Below are 10,446 nucleotides of genomic sequence, written 5' to 3' on the forward strand. Positions count from 1 at the left end.
ATGCAAGACAATGATTTAAATAAATGTTTATTTTTTCATACAGACTGAATTGCTATTTTCTTTCTACACAAATACGTTGGATTTCTACAGATGATTTTTGATGTGGTCAGCATTTACACCTCCCAGCAGGGCCGGTACACTCTCCCTATCATACAGCGTAGCACTAGGAAAACAAGAGAGAACAGAACAAACTGTGTTATTGCTTGTTTGGAAATATTGAGGGCAAACATAATTATTTGAGCTAAAAAAAAAAAAAGGGGTGAAGAGGTTTGGTGATACCATCCAAGTCGGTGTCTCTGCGTTCAATCTTTATATGGTTGTCTGCTGGCAGGCTGCGGAATCTTCGCTCGGTCATCAGAGGAAGACCTCGGCTAAATTCTGCGGTCAGTGCAGGAACACTGTGTCCTCTCAGCCTCATATCCTGAAACAACATCGAAAAAAAACAATGTTAAATGAGACAAAATTTGAAGAAATCACTGGTGCCAATTGAATTATCAAATTTGAGCAGAACACTAAATCAGCGCGTTCTCTCATCGCAGGTGTAAGATCCCTCGGTTCAACGGATGATCCAGGCCACAGGAGCCTCATGGAACATGTGTGTTTTCCCTTCTTTCACCATATCGCAGCGGCCGCTTTTCTTCCAGAGCCGAGGTTCGCCCAGATGGCTTTGCTTTCCTCATCATGGCTGCCTGTTCCCCATTACAGATAACCACCATGTTCATAACACTCGAGAGACTCAACCGCCAAATAAACTCCTCACACATCTTAGCCAGAGGCCTGAGGAAACACAGATATATCATCATTCTTCCCACTGTAGTTTCTATAAAACTTTATAGTCTTTTGATTGTTTGACCTTTTTCGGCTAATAGTATTTCCCGTTTTTCCGATACTGCTGTAAAATATTTTCATAGACGTGTGTGTGAAGCATCGAGAAGGCTGGAGGCCAGTGGAACAGGGGTCATCTATCCACTTGGAGAATGGAAATCCATATCTTGGTCCTAACGGTTGTTTCTTATGCCACAATGTAGTGGTTAAAAGAAATGAACAATTCTTTTGATTATTTTTTAATTGGATCTTTGTAAATAAATTAAATTTTATTTAAAGTGTCATTTCATAACAAAGTTATCTCAAGACACTTTAAGTAAGACTATATTGGAGAAAAGAAAAACGGATCCCAGTGAATCAAAGTGCCTTAAAGAAGGCAGAAACCTCGACCAGAACCAGACTCAGAGTTGAAGGCCTTCTGCTGTGAATGTCTTGGAGGGTGGAAAGATGGATGGAGAAAAGAGTAAGGGAGGATACAGTGAGAGAAAAGACGAGAATATAAAGTAGGTTAGGAAAAAAATGAATATAGGAAAATGTATTTTCTTACCCCAAACTGTGTTCGTATACAGGTATGCAAGAAAAAAAATAATACACATTATAAATATTTTTGCAACATGTCAAGATAATTGAACAGTCATAGTAGCAAAAATGTTATCCAAATCCTTCACTCAAGATCAAATCAAAACGCAAAACTTGACTCGACATCTTACATCACTTGCCGAGATGACGATGATCCTCGGCCTCTTCTCGCCGTCCATCCCCAGGGCGAGGTTTCGTCTGCCCTCGAAGGTTTCGTCCACCTGGTCCTCGTCGAGCAACGAGCCTCGGCCGTCTTCGGCGCTGTCGTCGATTTTGTTGGCAGGCATGGCCTCGGTGACCAGGCGGTCGCTCAGCTCCGAGAAGATCAGCAGAGCGAACAGCAGAGAGTGGATGGAGGGCATGGTACCTTTCGAGCCGAGACAGCGCTAGCTTGGAGACTGACACACCAGGACTGGCGACTGTCTTATATACGGTTTTAAAGTAGAATTCTAAAGTCTCCAGCGGTGACGCCTTCACTTTCACACATAGAGGTACCAAGATTTCTATTCATATGTTTGTTCCTTGGATGAATGATGAATACAAACGGAGAGGGAGCGGAAGGTTATTAATCCTTTTCGTTGGGTCCTGATGCTTGCTTACACAAGGTCAAAGTGCAGGGATTTAATTGTCGGTCTTCTCTTTCCAGACATCCGTACATTGAAATAAAGCCCAGCAGGTGATGGCGGAGCTAAAGATTTGTCTTAGCGCCACACATTTTCATCACACAGGTCAAGTCATTAAGGTCGACCAAAGGGAATAATGTAGAAAATCTCTACGTGGCCAGAATCCCATCAATTATACTACATGAACCAGTTGAACTCGAGGGGCTGCAATGTTTTCCAAAACACAACCGTAGAGCCCTGTTCGTAAGCTAGCTGAAATACCCGGCGTTATCTTATTGCCCCTTTAATAAGCTTGTTTCGAAAAATTATACAGAAACTGCTAAGGACTAAAAGAACGTCCATTTTTTTTAAGGGCTGTAACTTGCCTAATATTTGGACCAAGTTGATTCCTAACAACTAAAACAAATTAGTGAAAAATGTAGTAATCACAGGTACATAGAAGTTTATTAAGTTAAAAACTTGGAATGAGAAGAAGAAAATGAGCCTATTTATGCTATTGCTATTGCTATGCTAACAGTTCCCGCCAAAAAATTAGTGTTAGTCCAGACATAGACTTTCATGGTGGTCACTGTGAGCCCGAGCAGACCTCTGTAGGACCTCTGTAGCACCCATGAGAGGGTAACCAAGTGCCCTTCACAGATATAGATAGATTAAACAGCCAACAAAATTAAATGACTGGCAAAAACACACTCATGCAGTGCATGAAAAATTCGACTCGGCGTAACGCTGAATCAGCAGATGCTCTGGGCTGGGGAGGTCCCTAGATAGAGTTTTTGTTTTACTCATTTTTGATCATTAACAGGCTTATTTTTGGAATAAATAACTTGATCGGAACAAATCTGTTGATGTGAGATGTTATTTAGAAAAGAAGAATCTGTACTTTCAGATAGATTGAATAAAAATGATATAAAACAGGTGTGTGGTCTTATGTCGAAACCCTCTTGTACTGGGCCCTGGTTCAGTGGTTGGGGACCACACCACTGGTCAGGACTAGTCCTTTATAGGCCACAGAAAAGAAGGTCACTTCTTTCTAGCTGCCAAACCCAGATACAAGGACAACCGGTGTTTTTTATGTCCACTTGTAAAGGATCAGATTTCAGTGCTAGTTACAACAGCAGCTATAGGACTTTATTAAAACACATAAACTACCAAGTCATCCAAAAAACAAATCAGTGATTTCAGAATGGTGTCGGGTCACAGCAAATGCCAAGTTTCATGAGAAGGAATCAAACTCAAACACCCATGGCCACTAGACCACTTTGAATGAACAAATGAGAGGCGATTCTTTGAAGACATAAAAGCCAGAATAAAGTAAGCTTCAGAACCTTTCTGAATTAAGATGAAGTTACAAAAAAAACATTGAAACCACATATGATTGTCAATATTTATTAAAGGTTTAATGGAACTAAGTTTATCCTTTTTTTTTTCAAAACGTCGACAGAAACATACTGTAAATAAACCTCTAAACTTCTACTTGAGGAACGTATTAACCCTTGTATTATCTCAGGGTCAAGATGACCCAGAGACCCAGAAATACATATGCAGTGGTGGAGGTTGTTGACCTTGACCCAGAGACAACAAATGGGATACCACAAACACCTTTGTTTTCAGGCCTTCGGGTCACCTTGACCCTGAGATAACACAAGGGTTAAACAACAATCATCAGATTCATAGTTTATACTCAAACTATCCGTCACCTTTTTTTCTTCCTTATATTTTGATCCAATTTTTCCTAAATTCCCTAACTTCTATCATTTCCCATCAGTAACCTACTTCACCTTCATTACGGTGACCGTACAGTGAATCCTCTTAAAGAGGACACTACTACTTGGTGTGGGGTTGTCTAAACATTTTGAGGTTTATTAAGATATTTTAAGGTTTTAGTATTGTTTTTCTGGTTATTTTCGTGCTTTCAACTTGGTTAACCTTTGTGTTATCTCTGGGTCAAGGTGACCGGGAGGCCCTAAATCAAATGTGTTTGTGGTATCCTTTGTGTTGTCTCTGGGTCAAGGAGACTGACCTCCCTGGTTGGAGGTTTATCCAGAGGTAACACGGGATACCACAAACACATTTGTTGTCGAGCCATCGGGTCACCTTGACCAGGTAAAAAGAGGGCGTACGGTCAACCTACTGAAATGTACCATCTCAATTTTGAGTCGTTATGTCTGTGCTAGGCTTGAATCAAAAGATTTATTTTGTTATTCTAATTTTCGTAAAACATTTTTATTCGTGCAGGATTTTCCTTGATTTTCTGAGACTCCTGTTTTGTTCTCTGTGTTATCTTGATCTTTTTAGTATATATTTGATATATATATATATATAGTTTTGTTTTTATTGTTTAAGTGCTTTGTGACCCTGGTATAGAAAAGCGCTATATAAATACAAATTACTTACTTACTTTACACTTTAAAACACTTTACATCTAAATGTGGACAAAACTGAAACTCTGGTGATTGCTCCTGATGATAAGATTCCAGGGTTGAGTCAGTACTTGGGTGACTTAGGTCAGTCTGTCAAACTGAGCCTGAGAAACCTGGGTGTTGTATTTGATAAAGACATGTCTCTTGTTCGACACTGCAGAAAACTGACCAGAAACTGTTTCCTTCAACTGAGAAAAATCTCTAAACTTGCGTTTGTTTCTTCTCGTCTGGACTATTGTAACAGTTTGTTTTCATGTCTTAACAAGAAGGATCTGTCTCGCCTGCAGTTAATACAAAACTCTGCAGCGAGAATTCTGACCCGCTCTAGTAGAAGAACTCACATTTCTCCGATCCTTAAATCTCTTCACTGGCTTCCAGTTTCTTTCAGGATCAACTTTAAAATTCTGGTTCTTACTTTCAGAGCTATTCATGGTAAGGCTCCTCCTTACATCACTGATCTGATCCAGCCTTACACCCCAGCTCGGGCTCTGAGGTCTGTGGATCAGAATCTACTGATGGTTCCACGCACACGGCTCAGGACCAGAGGAGAGAAATCTTTTCAGGCTGTTGCTCCTAAGCTTTGGAACGATCTTCCTCTCTCTTTGCGCTTGATGGATCTACTGACTCCTTTAAGAAACATCTTAAGACGTTTCTATTTGTTCAGGCTTTTCCTTGAATTTCTCGAACTCCTGTGTTGTTCTCAGTATTATCTTGATCTTTAAAGTATGTACTTTTTTGAGTATTGTTTTGATTGTTTAAGCGCTTTGTGACCCAGGTCTCGAAAAGCGCTATATGAATAAATATTACTTTCTTACTTACTTACTTACTTACTTACTTACTTATCAACTTCATAATGACCTTGTGCCAACTTTCCTCAGATGTTTGAATGACAGAACAGTAACTTTGTGACAAACCTCACATAAAACTCAAAAAAAAATATCACCTCTCAGGAGCACAGAGGCCATAGAAGCAGAACATGAATAATAATCATGAAACTCCACCGAAGTGATTTTACTTGGAGCGGTTAGCCTTTATTTTGTAAGTATTATTGTTGGAGTGGGGAGAGTTCTACTGAAGGTCTGAACTCGTCCGCTGAGGTACGAACGTTCCAGCAGAAGAACAACTGAACTCGTGAGTATCTGTTGTCTTAACCCCGGCTCTGTTTGATCTTTCCCTCTCCATTCACTCCGCAGTCGGTTTATATCAGTTGAAATTTCAAGCAAATGCTTCAATTTTTTCTCATCCAATGCTGTAAGATAGACAGTCTGTCCTTGCCAAATATGCAATTGCACCTCGCCCAAAGCTTCTGGGCTCTATCAGCATCTTTGGCACCTTCTGGAATGAACCGCTGAACTCCAGAAGAGGTGTGTTAATTAGCTTCGCTTTTCCCTAACAAAGCGAGAAAGTCAAACAACGTGTGAGAGAACCGAATGTTTTATTTGATGACCTTTCACTCTTTGTTTGTTTCTCATTTTCCTCTTCTAAACGGCGGATCCGCTCGGCTTTTCTTCGGCCCAGTGCATCACCTGCTGGTGCTCGCCCTCAATCGCACCACCTACCGCTTTACCGCGTTAAGACCCGGCAAAGGTCAGGCCTCGGTGACGTCATCCACTGAAATCTTTTACAATCCTGCTGGGGCAGATGCACGATTTTATGGCTTTCATCAGAGACACCTTCATCCAGAAAGAAAAAAAAAAGGACGCAGCAGATGCTCCATGGTTTTGTTGGTGTCTGCGTGCTGGAGGGATTTATGTTTATGCCAGATGCTGGGTTGCTCCAAGTGATGCGAGCGCAAAAGGGGGACCGCATTTGGGTAAGATTTTTTTGGTTGCCCAGAGCACAGACCATGGTTTCCTGGAACAATGCAGCTGATGAGAGCCTCTCCAAGGAAAATAAAACTCTGACATCATGGGTTCTTAAAGCACACAGCTGAGCCAACACTCTCTCCTACTACAGGGAGTGCGGAAATATTAGGCAAGTTGTATTTTTGAGGATTAATTTTATTATTGAACAACAACCATGCTCTTAATTAACCCAAAACACTCATTAATATCAAAGGTGAATATTTTTGGAAGTTGGAGCAGGGCTTTTTTAGTTTTAGCTATTTTAGGAAGATATCTGTGTGTGCAGGTGACTTTTACTGTGCATAATTATTAGGCAACTTAACAAAAAACAAATATATACCCATTATAATTATTTATTTTCACCAGGGAAACCAATATAACAGTTCAACAATCAGAAATATACATTTCTGACATTCAAAAACAAAACAAAAACGAATCAGTGACCAATATAGCCACCTTTCTTTGGAAGGACACTCAAAAGCCTGCCATCCATGGATTCTGTCAGTGTTTTGATCTGTTCACGATCAACATTGCGTGCAGCAGCAACCACAGCCTCCCAGACACGGTTCAGAGAGGTGTACTGTTTTCCCTCCTTGTAAATCTGACATTTGATGAGGGACCACAGGTTCTCTATGGGGTTCAGATCAGGTGAACAAGGAGGCCATGTCATTAGTTTTTCTTCTTTTAGACCCTTTCTTGCCAGCAATGATGGAGCATTGTCCTGCATGAAAATCATGTTTTTCTTGAAGGATGCCGACTTCTTCCTGTACCACTGCTTGAAGAAGGTGTCTTCCAGAAACTGGCAGTAGGACTGGGAGTTGAGCTTGACTCCATCCTCAACCCGAAAAGGCCCCACAAGCTCATCTTTGATGATACCAGCCCATACCAGTACCCCACCTCCACCTTGCTGGCGTCTGAGTCGGACTGGAGCTCTCTGCCCTTTACCGATCCAGCCACGGGCCCATCCATCTGGCCCATCAAGACTCACTCTCATTTCATCAGTCCATAAAACCTTAGAAAAATCAGTCTTGAGATATTTCTTGGCCCAGTCTACAAGTAGACGTTTCAGCTTGTGTGTCTTGTTCAGTGGTGGTCGTTTTTCAGCCTTTCTTACCTTGGCCATGTCTCTGAGTATTGCACACCTTGTGCTTTTTGGCACTCCAGTGATGTTGCAGCTCTGAAATATGGCAAAACTGGTGGCAAGTGGCATCTTGGCAGCTGCATGCTTGACTTTTCTCAGTTCATGGGCAGTTATTTTGCGCCTTGGTTTTTCCACACGCTTTTTGCGACCCTGTTGACTATTTTGAATGAAACGCTTGATTGTTCGATGATCACGCTTCAGAAGCTTGGCAATTTTAAGAGTGCTGCATCCCTCTGCAAGATATCTCACTATTTTTGACTTTTCGGAGCCTGTCAAGTTCCTCTTCTGACCCATTTTGCCAAAGGAAAGGAAGTTGCCTAATAATTATGCACACCTGATATAGGGTGTTGATGTCATTAGACCACACCCCTTCTCATTACAGAGATGCACATCACCTGATATGCGTAATTGGGAGTAGGCTTTCGAGCCTATACAACTTGGAGTAAGACAACATGCATAAGGAGCATGATGTGGTCAAAATACTCATTTGCCTAATAATTCTGCACTCCCTGTATAATCAAGCCTCAGTGAATTTCCACTGTCAACTGAAATCGAGGACGAGGGAGAATCTCCACCAATTGTCGGACTATTTTAACATGATGTCTTACTACCGATACTATTCAGGTGGTTTACACCGATGTATCTATAACGCCTGGAACCATGGGACCAACTTGCTATTTTTTAACATCGTGGGACTCACCTGTGGGCGCATTCATGCTGCCAATTATCACCCCCTGCTGAGATACTGCTTGGCTGCTTCTGCACCTGCCAATACACTACACTGGGACTACATTTATGCACTTAAGAACCGTTTACAGTTTTCAAAACCTTTGCTCAGGAACCCTTTGGATCTAAGAACGATTATTTTCACCCTGGCCAGACATGTTTTTTATGCCTCTGGAGCTAACTGTCCACTAGGTGACCGGAACTGAAGAAGCCAATAAAAGGAAGAAGGAAAAATATGGAATATCTGGGAAGGTCCGCTGCGAGCCTATTGAGGTGGGCTGCAGGTCCCATGCAGGTAAGTCCTCACACCAGGTCCTGGGGGTTCCTAGGGATTTGTGAACAGCATATACATAGAGCCAACAAAGAAATCCTGGAACCGACAAAGATGCATCACCTTCGGTGGCTCTGGTTAAAGATGTGTGGCATAGTGCACTACCTGGACACAAATTAGGGGACGGTTCACCCCTGGCTAAGGTCCCCTGAGTGAGGGTGTACCATTAAGACCTTAAACAACCAATGATCCAGGTTGTAGCAAGTGTATTACAGTACACAGAGTACCTGTTCACAAAGACATCGATTAGTAAAACACTAAAAATTAACCCTAGATGAACAAATTGACCTTCAGTTTCCATCATTTAAAAGTGCGAATGAACTTTAACACCATGGGGTTTTCGAGCCAATGCCCTTGTACGTTGCAGGGTTCACGAAAGTCTCTGGTGGACCTACCTAACCGCGTCATTTTGTGAAGGTCTAAAAGGGGGCTTAAGTGCCCTGGCTCAGGATAGCCCAGGTTCCATTCAAAATTTCACCAACAATACACATTAGTGCCAAGAATGGCACCAGCTGTACCTCAGGGGCTTAAACACACGAGCCAGACCATGGCCTCATTTGAACACGTGGCGCTGACAGTTGGCTCCAGTCCTGATACTCTGTCGACTACGATGACGTCATCTGCGTAAGTGATGAGTGAGAGGCTGTGAAGGCTCTCAATCCTAATGAGACAGTACTTGGTAAACCACTCCACAAGAAGACAGATGGCAAGAAAATAACGTGTTTTATTATGAATGATACGAAACGTTAATTTATGGGAACGTCCTCTGCAATAGTCTGCATCATTCTACTGTAGAATCACAATAGAAAAGGTGCTCAAAAATTTCAGCTGCACTTCTTGATTCCTTGAGAAGAACCCCAAGAGAGGACCATTGATGTCACATCATGTAGATACGATTGTTAAAAACTCTTTATGTGTTAATGAAACCTTAAATGAAGGATTTGATGACACTTTCTTTTCTACCATGACATAATTGTTGTATTGTTAAAAAAAAAGAATAACAATCTTTGTCAATTGGGTAATTTTCCAAGTTCCTGTCCGTTCTGTCTTTTCCTTCGGTGTAAACTATCCATGTGACCTAATTCATTCATTCATTTCCTGTGCCGCTTATTCCCTTGTGGGGGCGCTGGAGCCTATCCCCGATTCTTCTGGTGTGAGGCGGGGGACACCCTGGACAGGACGCCAGTCTGTCGCAGGGCACACAAAGACACACGACCATTCACACTCATACCTAAGGACAATGTCCCCATGTTCCCAATCAACCTCTGTATGTTTTCGAAATGTGGGAGGAAACCGGAGTGCCCGGAGTAAACCCATGTTGGCTCCCTCACGACCTGGCAGGGAACCAGCAAACCTTCTTGCCGTGAGCCCATAGATTAGTCATACAGGTCATCAGTGAAGAAATCTGCCTCTTTATAAATGACCATGGCGACATAGAGAGTGAACTAAAGTTCATCATCGATGTCATGCCGTGTCAACGGGTTCCATTAGGTTCAAAATCAGGTTCACATTGTTCATGCTTGTCTAGGGAAAGTCATTACTAAAGTGACAGAACAGACAGAAAGCTTAGAAAAGTATCCAATAACAAAGATTAACAGACAAAATACTGTAAAAAAAAAAGTAAAATGGAAATGTTTTTTTTTAATTATATATCGTTATAATCACCTTCATAATCATGTTTTCATAAGACATGTTTTTATTAAAGCCTTGTGTTATCTCTGGGTCAAGTTTACCCAGAGGACTAAAGGGAAAATGCATATTCATGAACCCAAATCTGCAAATATCCCAGATTTAGTAAATGGCTCCTTTCCATCAACAGTCGCTGGCAGATCCATACAATAAAAAGACAGGATCAAGAACAATGAAACAATCAACATATTCAGGATTAACTTTGAGGTTAAAGAACAGGCTCTGGTTACTTTACCACTGGTGCTGGGTTTATATTGAGACAAGATAT

General features: G+C 41.6%; 1 protein-coding gene and 1 long non-coding RNA gene across 2 annotated transcripts; both read right to left on the minus strand.

Annotated features, from left to right (window-relative positions):
- Positions 1–10: 10 nt before the first annotated feature.
- On the minus strand, positions 11–1,778 carry pmch (pro-melanin-concentrating hormone). The gene is made up of 3 exons (XM_087785732.1): positions 1,536–1,778; positions 280–421; positions 11–163 (listed from the first exon to the last, which is right to left on the minus strand). The coding sequence occupies exons 1-3, from the start codon at positions 1,764–1,766 to the stop codon at positions 114–116; spliced, it is 423 nt and encodes a 140-aa protein (XP_087641858.1). The 5' UTR covers positions 1,767–1,778; the 3' UTR covers positions 11–113.
- Positions 1,779–6,765: 4,987 nt separating this feature from the next.
- Positions 6,766–7,704, minus strand: LOC148083358 (uncharacterized). Its single transcript, XR_015710685.1, has 3 exons — positions 7,354–7,704; positions 7,189–7,223; positions 6,766–7,090 (listed from the first exon to the last, which is right to left on the minus strand). It is a non-coding gene; the product is annotated as an uncharacterized LOC148083358 (long non-coding RNA).
- Positions 7,705–10,446: the final 2,742 nt, after the last annotated feature.

This window comes from Callionymus lyra, chromosome 3 (assembly GCF_982586985.1).
Source record: "Callionymus lyra chromosome 3, fCalLyr1.hap1.1, whole genome shotgun sequence".
In the NCBI taxonomy this organism is placed as follows: Eukaryota; Metazoa; Chordata; class Actinopteri; order Syngnathiformes; family Callionymidae; genus Callionymus; species Callionymus lyra.